The sequence below is a fragment of the Gobio gobio genome, assembly GCF_949357685.1.
Source record: "Gobio gobio genome assembly, chromosome: 8".
Classification (NCBI taxonomy): Eukaryota; Metazoa; Chordata; class Actinopteri; order Cypriniformes; family Gobionidae; genus Gobio; species Gobio gobio.
In genome coordinates this window covers 30,035,042-30,055,191 of record NC_137114.1, presented here as the reverse complement: position 1 = coordinate 30,055,191, position 20,150 = coordinate 30,035,042, and the positions used below count along the sequence as shown (strand labels likewise).

Sequence of the window (20,150 nt, the reverse complement as noted above, 5' to 3'; positions counted from 1 at the left end):
ATACTTTTTATAATATATACTTTAGGATATTGATTTCTAGTGTTGTATACCATGCATTTTACCCGGATATTTTTTTTTAGCCAAATTGATTTCCAGTGTAATCAGATGGAGAACAATGTATTCACTACAAAAACACTACAGTTTTATTCCTGTGATGGCAACTGTGAATTTTCAGCATCATTACTCCCATCTTCAGTCACATGATCCTTCAGAAATCATTCTAATATGCTGATTTGGTACTCAAGAAACATTTCTTATGACTATCAATGTTGAAAACGGTTGGACAAGTTAAAGCTATAGTCATCATTTAATCACCCTCAAGTTGTTCCAAACCTGTATGAATTTCTTTCTTCTGCTGAACACAAAAGAAAATATTTGGAAGAATATTGGTAACCAAATAGACTTCCATAATATGGAGGAAAAATACTATGTAAATGAATGGGGCTGTTTGGTTAATGACATTCTTCAAAATATCTTCTTTAATATTTTTGATCCACTTCACAGCCCTGTCACTAAAATTGCAAGTTAATGCCAGATGTACTGGTTAAGTTTTTGGCTTCCTGTTTGTGCACCTTCTCCATCCTATCTCTCAGCTGAATGAATAGGTGTTTTGAATCCATATATAATTAAAGGAGGAGAATACAAAGGGCAGAGCATATGAATACATAAAGACATAGGCTTCTCTTAATCTATTAAAGGTGTTTAGGACCCCAGGCAGGATTTTCTAATCCAGATGGGCTCAATGGGTGCATTCTGATCCAGCGCTATGATCATTTCACAGCTCCTTTGTGGAGACAACAGGTCATCAAAACTCTTAGTGGCATTATCACGGATTTAACCCAGATTTTTTACCCCCCTCCTGCAGGAAGAGCCGTTTCACACGCATGGAATGAAAAAAGCTGTTATTATGAATAGGAGACGCAATGTCTCTGAATACACTTTCACACTGACAATTTAAAGAGCTGCAGCCGGTGCCACACACGACGCGTTGCTCTCTTCGCTATTAAAGGTTTAAGGCTAATTGTCAGACGATGTTCTGTTTGCCTAAGTTTGCCGACTTGGCTTTTGAGCGGGGTGGAGTGCCGTGGCTAGAGTGAGCCGGAATCCATTGTGTGAAAGAGAGCGTAAAAGCCTGACGAGGGTATTGATGGGATTACTCACACTCTCACAGCTAAAGAGCGAGAGTGAAAAGAGAGAGCAAGGGAGTAAATGATTTAAAAGGCAGTGTAATGTAATGAGGAAGGGGGCCTTGGAGGTGCGGGAAAGACTTCCTTATGGCCATCTATCTGACTGCTAATCCTCGGAGCTTACATCTACATTAACACTCACACATCGCCGCTAAACACTTCTGGCAGCTTTTGGGTCCGTATCGCTCTAGCTGTGGTGCGCTCGTCTCCAGCACTGTCAGCCTGGCTTTTAGGAGCCGTTGATGCTGTGTGTGTCTGTATACCGGTGGCACTTTAAAGTGGTCTCTGATTGAGAGCCAGTGAAAGCAGGGTACACACCGAGGAGCTGGAGGGCATGGAAATAAAGCCAGCCTGAGTGCCCAGTGTCACTCTTATCTGGAGAGTTGGACGGCTTGATCTCTTCAAAGAGGACACTCACTCGAGCAAGGCCATAATCAGCTGATAATAAAGTTTACTTGACTAACCACAGACCTCAACTGCACAGACCTGCCATGCTACTTTCCTACTAAAATTGTCACCAACATTTTGGTAATTGGTTTTAGTAGTTGTTAGCACGGCTTGACTTTAACCTAGTGGTTTTCCAAAGTTACTAGTCACTCAGCATTTTCACTGGCCACAATTTTGACATCGATACCATTAAGGAAAAACTGCGATGTACTGTAGATATTATTTGTCAATTTTAGCAGGCTAGCAGCCTGTATATTAGGCTGCTATCACTTTAAGTCCTGAAGCACGGATCCATTATACTATTACACATGCATGTTTAAGTTCACTTAAAGGCCCACTGGAGTGCCTTGAAACGCACCGTATTATTCAGTGTGTTGACGTAATTTCCCCGTGAAACAGGAAGACAGGGCGGGACATATCAAGCAGCCCCTCCCCCCTTTTAAAACCGCTAATAGCGTTTCATTTAAATCACAGTTTGTGCCTTTCAGCTCGGTAAATCTGCAGTCTCCTCCTAATCTCTAACCGTTTCTCATTATAATCTCCTCCATATCGCTTTGAAATAATATAGCATTCTGTGAAGAATTCAAATGGGTCCGATATGTTTTGTTGTCTGTGCTGACTCGTGCATGTGATCCACTCTGAGCTCTCGTGTCTCTGGACCAGAGCAGACTGTGTGTGCTAGCTGCGGAGGTGCGCGTGAAACTAACGTGAAACCAGACTTTATTCGCCTCAACTGAAAGCATATTTACACTGTCTGAATCATTCCCTACCCCTTGTATAGTTCACTATGTGCCATTCACCATGTAGAAAATAGTACATGTGTGAACAAGTGACCGATTACAGCCGCAGCTTCAGCGTCTATTTAGGGGGTGGGATTCTAGAGAGCATTCGATTCTAGAGAGCATTCGATTGGACAGAAGACGTGATGAGAAGCTGAAGTCCGCAGTGATGTCATTAAAATCCGTGATCCATTTTAGCGGAAGTGAGAGACTAATTTTGTCTTTGTTCCATTGTTGGAACACACCAGCGTATTCATAACCTTATGGCTAACATATTCATACTAAAAGCTAAAAAATTTGGGGGACCCTTTAAAATATAACTGACAGTGTTTACGTGGATACTCATCAAGACCGCCATTTTGGCATTATTTGTGTGTATTTGACTGTTTATTCACAATATATAAGCAGCAAAAAATAACTCAATTTAGTACGAGGTGGCTTTATGACTTTAAAATCTGCAGGATTGAGTAAAATTATGTGCAATTCCATGCCGAAATACAAGCCCTGTAACACCAACAATATTCATCTGGAGCAAATGAAACGACTGAGTGAGGGAGTCGGTTTGTGTGTCAACTCGGAAAATTAGTATTGGAAGCCTTATTTCAGTATCGATATGTATCAAAAAATCGATATTTTTGACAACACTACATTGCACATAGTTTATAATTCCTTTTTAAAAGAATACAATCGAAAAATGTATAGCCTATATAATATATCAAATTCAGCCGGCCAAAGTGACTATAGGAGTGACTGCGTTACATGCCACTGCTGAAATCCTCCCGCATTTGGAGGGTTGGCGGGTGTTAATGTCAAGCCCTGGTTTTTAGGAATTGAATCGGTTGTTAGTGATTGAATATACTATTAAAGGGATAGTTCACCCAAAAATGTAAATTCTGTCATCATTTACTCACCCTCATGTTGTTCCAAACCTATATATTGAATACAGAAGAAAATATTTTGAATAATGTTGGTAACCAGACATTTGACATTGTATTTTTTCCTGCTGTGGAAGTCACTGTTTCCGTCAACTGTCTGGTTACCAACCTTCTTCAAAATATCTTATTTTATGTTCAACAGAAGACAGAAACTCACACAGGTTTGGAACAACATGAGGGTGAGTAAATGATGACAAAATTTCACTTTAAACACATTCTTTTTTTAATTTAATTTAATTATATTTTTTATTTTATTTTAAAAGTCAGCTTTTACTTTTAAGTAACTTTTGAGTTGATTTTAGTAGTAGTAGTAGTAATACCAATTATATACTGTTAAACATTTGATTTTATTTTTAGTAAAAGTCAGCTTTTACTTTTATGTTAATTTTGTGTAGTGTGTAAGAAGTACATTCAAGAAAAACCACTCATCGTGTTTGATCGTGGTTAGTGCACATGCTCCAACAGATAAAGTGTGTAGATCATGTGGGCACTTCCTGTTCCTTATTCACCTCTCTCTCCCTATCATTTCCTGTCCTCTGTCTACCCTCTTCTAAATAAAAGTGGCTAAAGGCCAAAAAAGGTGGAGGTCTTCTCGGCAGGGACAGTTCAAGCAGATGCCTTCTTGGACAGATGACAACCCGTGATTTACACACTGCCCATTTTCCACCAGCAGGCTGTTTGTTTTTAGATGCTAGTGAGCAACATTACACAAGTCTAACACACTTTCCTGGGGATAATTGCTTGTTAGCTCAATTTCACTTATGGCCCCTTAATAAAACCTAATTGAATTAGTCCCACCTTTGCTGTTCTTTTAGGTGTTTACGCTTCTCTGGTGCCCCTTGTAGCCCAGAAACAGGATAATGTGTCCCCCCGCATGCCTCAGTAAACCTGCCGTAACCCTGTCAGCTGTCAAGGTGAATGTTCTCTATACTAAATAAAGAAAATCTCAAAAATGAGATAAGTAGCCCTGCGGTCGGCAACATCTAGGAGACCACTAACCAACATGAGTTTTATGATGATAAAAAAAAATCTTTTTTTTTTTCTCCTGCCTGTTAAATGTTAACATCATGTCCTCATACCTCAGTGGTTCAGACAGGATTTCCAAGTGAAGAATTAAAAGTGAGAGGAACACGCGAGGATCCACGTGGGTCAGCTCAGGCCTTTTGTCTCACCCAGAACCTGCGGCAGGCTTTTTATTATTGAATTGGTGAGGCTGAGCTCTTGACGGGTGTGAATAATGTGGAATGTGGGCTGTGGTGGCTGTCAGCCATTCTGATGAAGAGATCTTCCCTATTGGTGAGAATGAACTTCTGACCCCACATCCTCTGTGCCGTTCCCCTTCAGCTGTTGGACAGCTTTAAAATAACGCTCACAGAGGTGCGCTTACTTTAGCCTCACAAACTTGTTTAAAGGTGCCTTATGTGACTTTCAACAGTTTGATGACCCTGACAGAAAAAAAAGCATTTTGCTCTAGTCAGGTGTTTTATCTTCTGCTGAACAGGTTGCTGACCAGTAAGCTGAGGCATCAAAGTTTGGGGTCAATAAGATTTTATTTGGTTTTTTATGAAATTTGATTAAGCAAGGACACAATAAATTGATCAAAAGTGACAGTAAAGACATTCATAATAATTTAAATTATGAGATGGAACAGAAAAGGCTCTCATGATGACATATATTACATAGTTCAAAAGGGCATAGGAAGGTGATTTATTAGTACTTTTTATTCAGCAAGGACGCATTAAATTAATCAAAAGGGAATCTAAAGACTATTACACTTTTTCACAAGATATGTTTTTCATATATAATTGCCATTCTTTTAAACTTTCTCTTCATCAAAGAATGGCAAAATTCGATATATATATGTGTATGTGTGTGTGTGTGTGTTCTCTATAGTATGTAGTATCTTGGATACATTCAGAGCCGTTGGTTGTAGTGGCGTGTTCAGTGGCCACTCCCACTTATCCTGCGGGAAGTTGCTTTGATGGCAGGCCTGTTGACTCTGGCGATTTCAGTGCTTTAACGAGTCAATGGGAGACACAGGACAAACAGCTTTTTATGAAGTGGTATGAAGTTATCTGCTGTCTGTGAGTCTGGCCGGGCTGGTGTTTTACAGCAGATAACGGCAGGCCTCTTGCCTCCCTATCAGCGCTGCGCCACCGGCCGCCTGCGCTCCTCTCTTCGCCGCGCATTAGCTCCTGTCAGTGGCCTCGAGTGTGGCTGAGGGTTTGCAGGGGAGGCCAGACAAGGCCAGATAGCCGTTGGCCTGCAGATCAAAGGGTCTCCCTATAGGCCATTCAGATAAAGCAGCTGTATTTCATGCGGCAGGTATCTATAATAGAAAGACACCCCTGTAATGCCACCGTCTGAAGTGCAGCATCATGGGAGACAGACGAACTGCGCTTCCTTCACACCCCCCTCCTTATGCAATATCTATTTTATTGGCCTAGGCGCTTATTGCTGGGGAGAAAAATGATGGTGTTTTTGTTTGAAGTCATATTGGCCCACAGTGGTGTTTTTCAGGGGTCAGTCATTTCCTCTTTGCTATCCCTGTCAGAGGAAGGCAGGGGGGGCTCGGCCGGGGCTTTAGCTGCTATGTGTGCCAGATGAAACACAGATAGCTGTTTATGACCTCCGAGTTACACCAGCATGGCCATAGACACTTTTCAGGTTCATTATGTATTATGACTTCAGACTTGTTTTCAAGCCAGTATGATGTTATTTTTAACAATTCAGCTATCTTCATCATGGATATCATATAATCTGACAAACAAAGGACAAAAAAGCAATGATAAAATTAACTTGTAATGAGTTTTAATGCAGTGTGAATCAAAATGGTGGTTTGAACTGTTGTTCTCTATCGTTTTTCTCTGGCAGGCATGTTTGACCGCAGCGTCACCCTGCTGGAGGTGTGTGGCAGCTGGCCTGAGAGTTTCGGACTGCGTCACATGTCCTCTGTGGAAGCCACGGAAGAGGGCCTGAAGGAGAGGCTGGCGGATGCAATGTCTGAGTCGCCCAGCAGAGACATTGTAGGCTCGGGGACAGGTGAGCACATACACTCACACTAATGGTATGGTGCACTAACGCATGACATATAAACTGGGGGGGGGGGGGGGGATTTTTATTGTAGTTGTAAAGTTGGAGTAGGTTTTACCAGATAATATTATTTACTGTACTAGAATACTTCAAAACTTCCCATTTAATTCAATCCCTGTTCTTTGCAATTATTTGTGAAATTTACTAGCAAGTTCTGAGTAAAAGTTGTTTGTACACCATTTTTTCCCCGTTATAGGCAATGAATGTCAGATAATATACAGCAGCAGTTAACGTCAAAGATTTATAATTATATTTCATGCAAAAATGTTGTTCCAAACCTGCATGACTCTTTCTTCTGTGGAACACAAAAGAAGATATTTTGAATAATGTTTGAATAAGTTGTACGGATTAAAAAACACAGACATTTCTCAAAATGTATTCATGAAGGTAAGTCTGAAATGATATGTGATGTTCAAAAGCACAGGTGAAAAAAATTAATCTGAATATGTAATGATAACTCTTTATAGAAACCCCACAGGTATTAGTTTTCCTTTTCATCAGCCAAGTTTGTTCTTCTCATTAGTAGCTCATTAAGTTCAAAAGCAAACTAACTCCCTCGGAAGTTAAAGTGGTAAACTCTATTTTGTTCGATTTGCTCTTGCTAATACCTCCAGTGACTATGGGAATCAGTTACTCATCCTCAATCCTGTTCGAATTACGCAGAGATAAGAATACGTCCTGGCGTATTTAGGTGATTTCTCGTACAGATCTTGGAAAAGACACATTTCAGAGGTTTTACAATAACAAATTAGGTCATTCACATTGAGGGAGAGAGCGAGCGAAATGAGGGGGGAAATTGCCACTCTTGACAATCCAAATGTTTAACTCATTTAGGAAGCTGCTGCTCTCCGGCCCTCCCCCTCGTCTGAACAAGACTTTCTTTGATATCTGGGGAAGATGGAGGTTGGATCCTGGACGCCGCTGCATGGAGCAGCGAGGTCACAAGGCCCTAATGCATTTAGCATCGACTGGCCCTCTCTCGTAGCGCGTCTATTAGGCACTAATTTGATTTGTACCTATTCATTTGCAGTCCCTGCAGCAGCACCGAGTTGGCCTTCTCCATAATTGGTTCTGTCTCTATTTTTGCATCATTAGATTAAGCCCGACTCCCGGACACTTGTAGTCTGCGCTTGTCCGTCCATTTATACAGCCTAATGTAACACAAAATTCATTACTGATCACATTACTCTCAACTTTTGGCCCCACGGGCTGGCGGATGAACGTAACGTTAAGCATCTCCTGAAGCAGGAAACCCAGAGTACGGACGAAAAATGGATTGCGGCGAGAGGCTCTAAATAAGCAGCACGGTGGCGGGGGACAGGGTGCTGGAGCCTCTGATGAGCACTAGCCATCGTTTATGTCAGTCTGTGTCTTTTTCACCCAGACGTCCGGCTGCAGTTAAGAATCAGTGCCAGACTTTAAGAGATCAAGCCATTCCCATTTGGGTCTTTGTTGAAGGTACAGACTAATGTGGCAGTAAGTGCTGAGCGTAACGGCCAAATATTGGTAATTACCCTATAGTCATCCAAAGTACCCTCTTCATTTGTTGTCATGGGCTGTGTCTGGGTTGTGTCTAGATGGCAACTCCTGCAGGATTCATGTGCGACATAATACAATGTGTTTATATCTCGACTAGATTTGACAGGGTGTAAGAGAATGCAATGAATTTGTTGATTTCAATGGGCATCAGGATTTGTAAAGGTAGCATGTGACCAAAAGTTAAAGGCACAATATGTAAGATTTTTAGATTAAAATAACCATTAGAACAATGTTATATATTTTGTTGACTTGTGTACTTACATTATTCCAAACGTTTCCAACTATGTTTAAATCTAAAGCTATTTTAACCAGGTCATGGACCATGTCATTGCGTCGCCTGTCATTGACGTCATATCCACGTTACCCTCGATTTTGTAGAAACTATATCGTTTTTATTGATATGATATTCTAATATCGATCTAGACTGGTGTGTATCACAGGTGTTTTTTATTAGCATTCGCTCCAGCGGCCTCGTTCCGCTCCCACGGCTACCGATCACATTAGCTCATCCATTAACAAGATTTCTGCCCGAGTCCGTCAGATTCCTATCCATTGGCGGAGGTAAAGACAACAACTCCTATGAATCCACACTTATTCATGTCGTCATTAAGCTACGTCTTTGTTTGAATAAGAGACCTCTAGCGGCGAAAACTACATATATTGTGTCTTTTAAGAAAATTTTATCAAATTGGCATCAAATTTTTAAATGTGACAATTTTTACGCACTACCGTTCAAAAGTTGGGGGTCTGTTTTTTTGTTTTGTTTTTGTTTTTGAAAGAAGTCTCTTATTCTCACCAAGGCTGCTTTTATTTGATCAAAAATACAGTAAAAACATTAATATTGTCAAATATTATTACAATTTAAAATAATTTTATTCCTGTGATGGCATTTTCATCACCCATTACTGCATTACTCTTCAGTGCCTCATGATCCTATAGAAATCATTCTAATAAGTTTTGCTACTCAATAAACATTTCTGATTATCAGTATTGAAAACAGTTGTGCTACTTAATTTTTGGAAACTGATAAATAAAATAAAAAAAATTGTTTAATTTTCTATTCAGGATTGAAATGAATGTTTAGATAAACAGCATTTGTCTGAAATATTATTTTTGGAAACAATGTAAAACACCAAAATCACTGATTTTTTATTTTATATATATAGTATAGTATACGGTGTGATTTTAGTAAATAATTATCATTTTTATTTATTTATTTATTGGTCTCTAAACTGATCAGTTGTAAAGCAGTGTGGGATTGTGTCATTGAGCTGTTGGTGAGCCAGTGCATCTGTGTATGCAATACCTGAGCAGCTTTCTTTGTAGTTGTGGGACGCCCCATTTAATAAGGCAGGTTCAGTCGGGAGCTTCTTTGAAGGGTCGAAAGCAGATGGTTCGACACTTAGCATCTCCTCACGCACAGGCACTTCTTCAGAAGAGGATTGTAGCGTCAGGGGACATCTCTGACTCTTCTTCTTCTTTATCAGTCGCTAACTACTTCTCCATGTTTCATTCCATCCATCCGCTTCCTCCAGTCCTCGGATTTCCCATTCTTGCCTGGCTGGCCATCGATGAAATTGGGAAATTTCATTGAGAGCAGGGAATTTCTTCCCATGCAGGTGATAGGGAGTGAATTCAAGACTCCCAATTGGTCGTAACACAAGGCTCCTAACCTAACAGAATGGAATGTAAGAGAAAACTCTAGAAATGCAGTCATCTTATAATTAGATTTCGGTCAGCGGCATAATGTTGCAAATTGGATTTTTCTCATTGGTGCTAACCCAACGTAAATTCCATTTAAGCAGGGGGAAGAGGACAGGGCTCAACCCTGTCAGCCGCAATAGCCCTCCCCACACCACCGCTGCCAGTGTTTACTGAGGTTACACACAGGGATTATGTCTCTGTCATTCCTTATTACTCCAGCCGCCCCAAAAAACACATTTATATCTATTTCCCCGTTAAGCCTACAGCACTGTGAACACATGCTCAAATCCCCCCCATCGCCCTTACAGAGCTCTCAGAAAGTAGTAGTGATGTAGACATGACTCTTAAAAATTTGATAATGCTATTAAACTGTCTGCCTTTAAACAAAATGCTGCAGCAAAAATGTTCTCTCACGTTTGGTTTATTATAGGGAATCAGTTAATTTGGTTCAGTTTGAAAACTGATTCATTTGATTCATTTGCAGTGAAATATTTAGGATGCTATACTGCTGTTTGTTTTTTGGTTCAGTTATGTAACTTGGAGTTTTAATTAAATCTATTTTTATTAGAAATGTAGTGTTTCAAGTTAAATGTTTTTACCCTAATTGAGAAACCCATTGTTTTCTCATGAAGGTGTATTAATGTAGTCATGACTTGTAATGTATATATCAATGCTGATATGGTGTTTATGCTGCTTCTTTGGTTTATACATTTGAATACATGATTGTATGTTCGGTACGGCGGTGTGAAAGTTGAAAGGACTCCCCTTTCTTGCCTACTGAACCAAATATATAAGGCTTGTGGGTTTTTGTGCTCTTGACGGAGATCCCACAATAGCTTCATTGTGAAGAGGATGTTAGCGACAGCTCTTAAGCACCCTCTCTTTCTTTCTTCTTCTTCTTCATCTTCATCCTTGAGTATTCAGTTCGACCCTCAGGGCACATCTTTACTGTCAAAGCAAAACACGTACATACACCCTGGAAAGCACTCATAAATCCACACACAAAGACTCCTCTCTCTCTCTCTCTCGCTTGCTCACTCTCAATGAATTCATAGAGTGGCTAACTACTTATTAAGCTTGACTGTAGTTGAACTACTTTCATTTATGAATATCTAGTCACAAGTTACAGTTTCAAAGTAGCTTCCCAACACTGTCATTCACACTGAAGCTTCATTACAGAAGCATTCACATTGCTGCCCGTTAAAACAGTCATGCATGGAAGCTGGTGAAAGAAAGAACACATTTACGTGAGCATAGTTTTCCCAACATAAACGGACACATACATGCTGTGACCACCACTGAGCTGGCTGAACTGTGACCGACTGAACTTGATGATGATTAGAGCTTTTGTCACGAAACTAGGAACAATGCACTTACATCCGCCAGTAACACTCGTCTGTACATACTTCTCCAATGGCCAGACACTCCAGGGCGCCAAAAATCTGTCTTCCTTTCGATTGGCTGTTAGCACTCATGAAAGAAGCAGGATGTTTGTTTTCCAACCTCTCCAAAGTCATCAAAACATTCATCACTTACTATTATAGCCTTTGCACACTAGTTGTCATAATTGAAGTTTATAAAATTGTCAGGTTCTGTTTGAACTGGCTTTATGGTTGGGTTAATTATCTGACCAGGCATTGGTTATTAGTGGATTCGCACGTAAAGAATTCCACAGAGAGTTCCAAAGGATCGGAATGACATCATTCAGAATGTCCCCAAGCACTTGCGTGTTTGTTTATTTAATATTTAGACTAATTTGACGATACGTTCAGCTATTGATAAGAATGTAGTATTCTCAGCTAAAACATTGTACTGTTTTAATTCATTCTACAGAAGTCAGTTGATTTTCCACCCTAAATTCCTCCCTGCTGACTGACGAAGCTGATGTTTTGAGCTTTGTGTTGAACTTAAAGTAGATTTAAATGTTTGTGTTAATGCTAACACAGAATGAGCCTCACCCACTACTAATTATTTCATGTATGCTAACAGAAAAATGTAGTTTGATTGAGAATTATGCTTGAACATAATAGGCCTTGAGTTGGTGATATGCAACAGGCGTATTTGTATGCCATTATTCCAGGTACTGTAATGGCACAGCAGATTATCCCAGCATACATTGGGGTAGATCGATACTGGCTTACTGAAAAACCAGCATTGTTTCCTTACCTGGTTAATGACAGTAATATTCCCTGTTTAAATTGGACTAACTCACAAGTATTCTTTTGCCAAACCGTAAGCTATTATCAGAGAGACCGTTCCATATCTTAATGTCACGGCTCATTTTATTGTGGCACGATAACCATCACTGGATCAACAAGACACAGCTGAAAGCACAGCAGCCCAGTCACTCGCCGTGCAAAGGACTTAGCTTGCGCTAATCAATCATCCACCACCTATACGCAGCGCACGGACGATGGATTGCATAAACAAGCCCAGCGCTAATCTGGGTCTGCTCAATCTCCTGCCAAACACAAGTTCCTCAGTGGAAGTGTGCTGGACCATGAAGTTGCGCTGAAAGACTGTAGCTTTGGTAAAAGTGTTTAGCTGCTAAAATGCATCCATATGTCATTTAAACCTTCCTTTTCTTTAAACTTCCCAGTTTCAACTGCCTAAACAATGGCACTACATTTGTGGGCAAGAGGGTAGGAGTGATCATAGGAATATTAGGTCCATTTCTGCATGCTGTGTTGATCTGACCCACGTAGATGTTGCTGAAGATAGGGCCTGCAGCTCTTCGTGATTTCACTGTGCCATTGACCCTGATGTCGAGCTCAGCTGTAGCTGACATCATTACTTACACTCTCTGAGATGAGGAACACAGATACAGAGATCTCTGTGGTTATAGCACATTGCTTTAGAGAGAGAGCTAAAGTGAGAGATTAAAAACGAGGTTGGTTTGAGTGTTGTACTATATAAGACAGTAAAAAGTGAGGTGGTATTAGTGCATGGCTGCATGGTGAGGTGGCCAGAAGGGGAATGAAGTGTGAAAACAGGAACACAATCATTATTTCCTCCCTTAAGCACTCACCCATTCATCCCATGGTCAGTCTCTTCAGTTCAACCAAGGGTTTGAGAGTAATGTGCAGAGACAGGGTGAGACGATGAAGAAGAATTCCTGCATTCAGAGCCTCTCTTTCTCTCTCTGCCCCAATCCGTCAGTGACACATTGGGCCTGGATATCATTTTATCATTTATCCACTGCTTTTTTTCCTCGTTGTTCTTCTAGCCTACAAACTAGTTGCTAAAACAGTAAAGAAAGGGACAGAAGCAGGGACTGAGGGTAGAAACTGAAGCTTGCAGTAAATGGGCTTTTTGTGGGATTTTTTGAGACTGCACTTAACAGCTCGCTCAAGGGAGCGACAGTCAGAAAATAGCGGCTCGGAAAGAAAGAAGGGAGAAAGAAAGCAAGAGAGCTGAGGGGGTAGAAGGAGCACTTTTAAAAGATGTTCCAGGATGTCTAGACATGGTGTTGGTGAAACATGACGAAAGCGTCAGGCATTTGAGAGCGCCGCAAATGGAAGCAAGAGGCAGGTGTCGGTGAGACATGCTACGTGTCAGGCCGGCTCAGAGCTGCGATTCCACAACTGATCCGGACTCGTAAGGCATTTACTGTGTTTAGCCTCTCAAGAGTATGAGGAAGAGTTCATTATTCAATACCACACTTACCTTCCTCATTTATTTCTTCTCTTCTTTCTTTCAAACTCTCCCTTCCTCTCCTTTCACATCTACACGTGTGCTGTATATATATCAGTAAAAGAGGTTGCATGAATTAGTGATAGAGGACATAATGGATGGGGTTTCTTGAAGGTGCAGCTGAAAGGCGTTACAGCGCCAACAGTCCACACCGATATGAGATCACTGACCTGACTGCAGCACTTTCCAGGAAAGTGAAAAAAGGAGAGAGGACGTGAAGCGAGCGAGGGAGGGAGAGTGTGACTGTCACTGCCTGTGCTGCTGCCGCCCTTTCACACACACACACACACACACGGTGCTCTAATGGCCTCACATTTAGGAAAGCACTCACACACACGCCTCTCTCTGTGCTGTGAATAAACATTTTCTCTCTTTCTTCCTCTAGAGGCATTCCAGCATTTTCAGGTGATCGTGTGCTCAAAGAGGACAACATCATTTTCCGCTATTATTTAATTGCTTAGTGATGATCTGACTAATGCAATGCAAAATGGCAAATATGCAAAGCAGAAAATGCATTGCTGTTTATTTTCTAATGTGTTTGTGGCTGGTAGATGAAAGCTCAGCTTTAAAGCGCCGTCGTCTGGTGTGGTGTTGCTGAGCATGTGCGAGCTTGAGCTTCGGGGCGAGTGAGTGAGCAATGGTGCTTTTCAATGAAAGACCAACTGAGTGCAGGATTCCTCCTTGGGCTACAGGGCTTTAGTGAACCTCAGTCCATCAGAGAGTGTGTGTGTGTGTGTGTGTGTGTGTGTGTGTGTGTGTGTGTGTGTGTGTGTGTGTGTGTGTGTGTGTGTGTGTGTGTGTGTGTGTGTGTGTGTGTGTGTGTGTGTGTGTGTGTGTGTGTGTGTGTGTGTGTGTGTGTGTGTGTGTGTGTGTGTGTGTGTGTGTGTGTGTGTGTGTGTGTGTGTGTGTGTGTGTGTGTGTGTGTGTGTGTGTGTGTGTGTGTGTGTGTGTGTGTGTGTGTGTGTGTGTGTGTGTGTGTGTGTGTGTGTGTGTGTGTGTGTGTGTGTGTGTGTGTGTGTGTGTGTGTGTGTGTGTGTGTGTGTGTGTGTGTGTGTGTGTGTGTGTGTGTGTGTGTGTGTGTGTGTGTGTGTGTGTGTGTGTGTGTGTGTGTGTGTGTGTGTGTGTGTGTGTGTGTGTGTGTGTGTGTGTGTGTGTGTGTGTGTACTGGCCCCACATCTCAAGATGCTTGGCATGGCGTACGGCTCTACGGCCGCCATGCTGACCGTGCCCATCAATCAAAGAGACATAAAGCAATATGGACAGCAATTAAATCAACTAATTGAATCAAAACTCAAATTAAGCCACCAGCCTGAGTGGTTTGTAATTGTAAATGGCATGAGCCTTCCATCCCACTGGCTTAAATTTGAGACCTGCGCCTTGAGCAACTATTTAACCAATTACTCTGCTAGCAGTAATAGACCTTCTTAATGCTGGCAGAATCTGAGTGATTTTGTTTGACTTGGGTTTTTATTCAGAGGCTGTGGTCTACTTGTAGCCTGTGCGATAAATAAAGAATCAGTCATGTTTATCTTAATGGATTTTGGCCATGTTTTGCACATTTAGCACATTTGAAAAGTTTGCTATCACTGTATACTATTCAGAAACAGTTTAAATAAACCAATTGGATTACAATAGAAGTCGTTTGAAAGTCATTAATGGTGTTGCTAAGGCAAGCGTCCATATAAAGTTCAAAAGTGCACGCCCACTTTTTAAGCTGTGCTGCCTCTGGAAGTATTTTCCCCATTAATTTTTTTCCATGGTAATGCTATAGTTCTAAGGCATTAACCAAGCCAACCAGCTCCAAAGTGAGCTACAACATTACAAACTTTGATTTGAAGTTAAATAGTTTTTGAAAATTGGACAAAAAAAACTTTAATGAGGAAACCACAATCCCATGAAGCACTGCAAATGCAGACAATACCATTCAAAAGTTTGGGGTATTTATACACTCACCTAAAGGATTATTAGGAACACCTGTTCAATTTCTCATTAATGCAATTATCTAATCAACCAATCACATGGCAGTTGCTTCGATGCATTTAGGGGTGTGGTCCTGGTCAAGACAATCTCCTGAACTCCAAACTGAATGTCAGAATGGGAAAGAAAGGTGATTTAAGCAATTTTGAGCGTGGCATGGTTATTGGTGCCAGACGGGCCGGTCTGAGTATTTCACAATCTGCTCAGTTACTGGGATTTTCACGCACAACCATTTCTAGGGTTTACAAAGAATGGTGTGAAAAGGGAAAAACATCCAGTATGTGGCAGTCCTGTGGGCGAAAATGCCTTGTTGATGCTAGAGGTCAGAGGAGAATGGGCCGACTGATTCAAGCTGATAGAAGAGCAACTTTGACTGAAATAACCACTCGTTACAACCGAGGTATGCAGCAAAGCATTTGTGAAGCCACAACACGCACAACCTTGAGGCGGATGGGCTACAACAGCAGAAGACCCCACCGGGTACCACTCATCTCCACTACAAATAGGAAAAAGAGGCTACAATTTGCACGAGCTCACCAAAATTGGACAGTTGAAGACTGGAAAAATGTTGCCTGGTCTGATGAGTCTCGATTTCTGTTGAGACATTCAGATGGTAGAGTCAGAATTTGGCGTAAACAGAATGAGAACATGGATCCATCATGCCTTGTTACCACTGTGCAGGCTGGTGGTGGTGGTGTAATGGTGTGGGGGATGTTTTCTTGGCACACTTTAGGCCCCTTAGTGCCAATTGGGCATCGTTTAAATGCCACAGCCTACCTGAGCATTGTTTCTGACCATGTCCATCCCTTTATGACCACCATGTACCCATCCTCTGATGGCTACTTCCAGCTGAATAATGCACCATGTCACAAAGCTCGAATCATTTCAAATTGGTTTCTTGAACATGACAATGAGTTCACTGTACTAAAATGGCCCCCAGAGTCACCAGATCTCAACTCAATAGAGCATCTTTGGAATGTGGTGGAACGGGAACTTCGTGCCCTGGATGTGCATCCCACAAATCTCCATCAACTGCAAGATGCTATCCTATCAATATGGGCCAACATTTCTAAAGAATGCTTTCAGCACCTTGTTGAATCAATGCCACGTAGAATTAAGGCAGTTTTTTGGGTGAGTGTAGCCTATATGAGGTCACAATGACACATGAAAACAGTTGTGCTGCTTAATATTTTTGTGGAAATTATGGTAAGTATATGTATGTTCTATATAAATTCATATGTATGCATGTTCTACTTATCATAATTTCCACAAAAATATTAAGCAGCACATTTGGGTGCAAATATTATGCACCCAACATTGGAATGATTTCTGAAGGTTCATGTGACACTCAAGACATAAGTAATGATACTGAAAATTCAGCTTTGCCATCACAGGAATACAATAATTTTAAATTGTAAAACAATTCCACAATATTACTTTTTTATTTTTGATCAATTAAATTAATTCAAACATTTTACCGACCCCAAACTTTAGATTGGTGTATTCAAATGAAAATCAGTTGAAAAATATAAAACTAATGTTGTTGATTTCAACTATGACATGATAAATATTATTTTAAAACTACCCGAAAAAAATTATTCATATATATTGGAGACCTTTTTTTTTTTTTTTTTTTTTTTTACAGTGTATATATATATATATATATATATATATATATATATATATATATATACACTGTAAAAAAAAAAAAAAAAAAAAAAAAAAGGTCTCCAATTTTCTAGTGACTGATCGCATCTAAATTTTTTAGTTGGCCAAATTGAATTTTTTGAATTTTAATTTAATTAAATTGCATCAATTCACACAAATTCAATTTGGCCAACTGAAAATTTTAGATGTGATCGGTCACTAGAAAATGTTCAATTGGAGACCGGATTTATTTTTTACAGTGTGTATATATATATATATATATATATATATATATATATATATATATATATATAAGTAGTCCATAGAGTGTGTACCGTATGTCATGTGCAGTGCTTGATGGGGTTGCGGGGTCAGTGCTGAGCTTTTTTGGCATGCTTTAAACTTATTTTGTAAAATAAATTGTTGATATAATACAGACTAATAGCTTCAACAGAAGTATATACACCATTGATTAACAACCTCAGAGCTCACGGCAGCTCACTAGCAATCACATATAAAAGTGATTAAAAAACACTGAATACTTTAGCAACACCCCGGCAACCATCCAGAACCCCCTATTTACAGATGGGCATAGCCTGGATTCAAGCCGAACTTAGCCCCGCCCACAACATTTGAGGTCGGGAAGTTCGTTCTGGACTTGATCCTTTGTGAAGCAACTATACTCGAACCAGAGCTATTTGGACCAATCAAATTGTCAGGGCAGGCTTTATACGATGATGGACAGATGATCAACAGTAACGTAATCATACACGTCACCAAAGAGCGTTTGGGTTAAGATCGTTTAACACTCATCTTCTTCTTCAACTTCTTACAGCGTGCGTGCAGTTAAGTTCTGTTGACAACTATGCGTCGATCTAAATACGTCACTTACTCCGTTGCTCTGATTGGTTGTAGGTCTATCCAATTGAGTGCAGAGGCATTTTCTTTCCTGGTTCGGTTGAAACACACCCCCATAATCACAGGCCAATGGAGCAGTATCGGACTCATATTTTCTACACAGCCCAATGGAGCACCACTCACATTTTCTACAGTAAAAGTCCAGTTTATATTCTGCTTTTGTATAAATAGCTTGAGCCGCTGTTGTATTAGACACGGCAGACGTTAGCATCATGTGTCGGAGAACAACATTTCCTAGAAACATTTTCTCTTGTTCTTCCGACTCATTCGTCACCTTCACATTATTTCAGTGAAAGTAAGGAAAGGAAAGAGTATATCTGAGAAGAAAATGAATCATTTAAACCTTTAAGTGTATGTGTGGAGAGTCATTCACACCTCTGTGGTAATGCTACACTAGAGCCTCTTTGAGTTCGGACATTACATGCAGGAACATGAATATGCTTTCATTTCGACATGCACTAAACTCGCTGTGTTCTAGTCAGAAACATGGCAGCAAAGTGAAATCTGAGAGTGTGGCCAGGGTCATAAATGTGATACATTTTTTAGGACTGTAAGTTTTATCATTCATAACTCGCATTACTGTCTGTCACATTCCTACTATTTAGCACTTGCTCACTAGATTTCTTTCTGGAAAACATACTTTCTTGCTGGTTGCTAGGGCATTGTTAGGCAGTTGTTAAGGTGGTTGAAAAGCACTTTCTGTTGAATGATCATGAAGTGAAAGAGTCTGTTTGGTTTGTCTTACGTTTGTACCCTCCGGGCCGTCTGCATGCAGAGAGAGGATGTCTGATCCCTCACACGCATCACTGTGGCGTCCACCATCGGCTCTGGTTCTAATGAGTAAATGAGAAATGTGCCCTTGCTGGAGGATGGTATGTTCCAGGGCAGCAGAGGTTACAGTAGGTTTTCATTATATGTAATTGAAAGCAAAATGGAGGCCAGCCACCTTTACCTGCACTGCTCTTGAAAGCTCATTCTGTATTGCCATAATATATGGAGACTTTCACGTGAGCCGGGCTAAATGATTGAAGTCCCTGCCTTCCGTCCTCTCTGATAGGGTCTTGTCAGTTTGGCAACCCACGGCTTCCAGTCCGGAAGGGGTCACTCACACACACATGACTATTAATAGCCCAGACAGTATGAGTAAACTGGATACAGGATGAGGTCCTGTCAGAGTATTAGTGTCCCATACACACTCACAATGCCCCTCAGCTGCTAATGCCCACCTTTTGACGAGGATAGCTCCCTTAATGCCAGCTTTACATTTTAGTGATAATCCCAGAGGGAAGAATAGTTTGAAATAACTATCAAGCGTGTGTGTGTGTGTGTGTGTGTGTATTCTATTCTGGAGGTAGATCCCAATGAGGAAACAAGCTTATAAATAATACAGAATGAGTTTTTTGTGATGTGTAGGTTTAGGGGTAGGGTTAGTGTTAAGGGGATAGAATATACAATTTGTACATTATAAAAACCATTACGTCTATGGAGAGTCCCCACAAAGATCGCAAACCAGACTTGTGTGTGTGTGTGTGTGTGTGTGTGTGAGAGAGAGAGAGAGAGAAAGAGAGAGAGATAGTGTGCGCACCAGAATGTATCTGTGTATACATATAGTATTTTTGTTGAATGTGTGTTTATGCGTATCTCTTTTGTACTCAATTTGGAATTCAAGGTATGATTGAATACAAACATTTGCAATATCTGATTGGAGTTCAGAATGGAATTATTGGTCATTGTTGGTTTTTAATAATAAAATGAATAGTAATACTAATTATTGTTATTATTATTATTATCCGAATGATTTACATAGTTTTATACATTAACATTTCACTAACCTGTATGATATTTACATATATTTTGGACCTGTATACATTTTCTGTAACACAAAATAAATTTTTTCGTGCATCATGTGGATCTCTCAATCATCAGCAGCTGTATATTGTATAAAATACATTTATAATAAATAGTTATATACATAATAATAATATGCAGTTCTAAATACACAATAAAATACAGCTCTAAATAAATGGTCATGTGACAAAAATGTCCTAAGTTTCTAAATTAAAGAGTTTGCAGATTTTCAACCAGTTTTGTGTCGTAACAATGTCAGTATTGTAAATGAACAGTGTGTTCTCTGTGTTACCTACATCCAGATATCCCCATTTATTTGTCAGCAACAAACATTTTGTGTCATCTGGCAGTCTTTTGACAGAGCTCTTGTTATAACTACAGAT

General features: G+C 40.3%; 1 protein-coding gene across 6 annotated transcripts in view; it reads left to right on the top strand.

Moving 5' to 3' along the window:
* Positions 1-20,150, top strand: part of bcas3 (BCAS3 microtubule associated cell migration factor) — a 260,966-nt gene that overhangs the window by 231,674 nt on the left and 9,142 nt on the right. For all 6 annotated transcript variants that reach the window (XM_079824037.1, XM_079824039.1, XM_079824042.1 and 3 more), the window contains one exon: positions 6,223-6,390. In XM_079824037.1, coding sequence (XP_079680163.1) covers positions 6,223-6,390 — 168 coding nt within the window. The remainder of the gene's footprint in view (positions 1-6,222; positions 6,391-20,150) is intronic.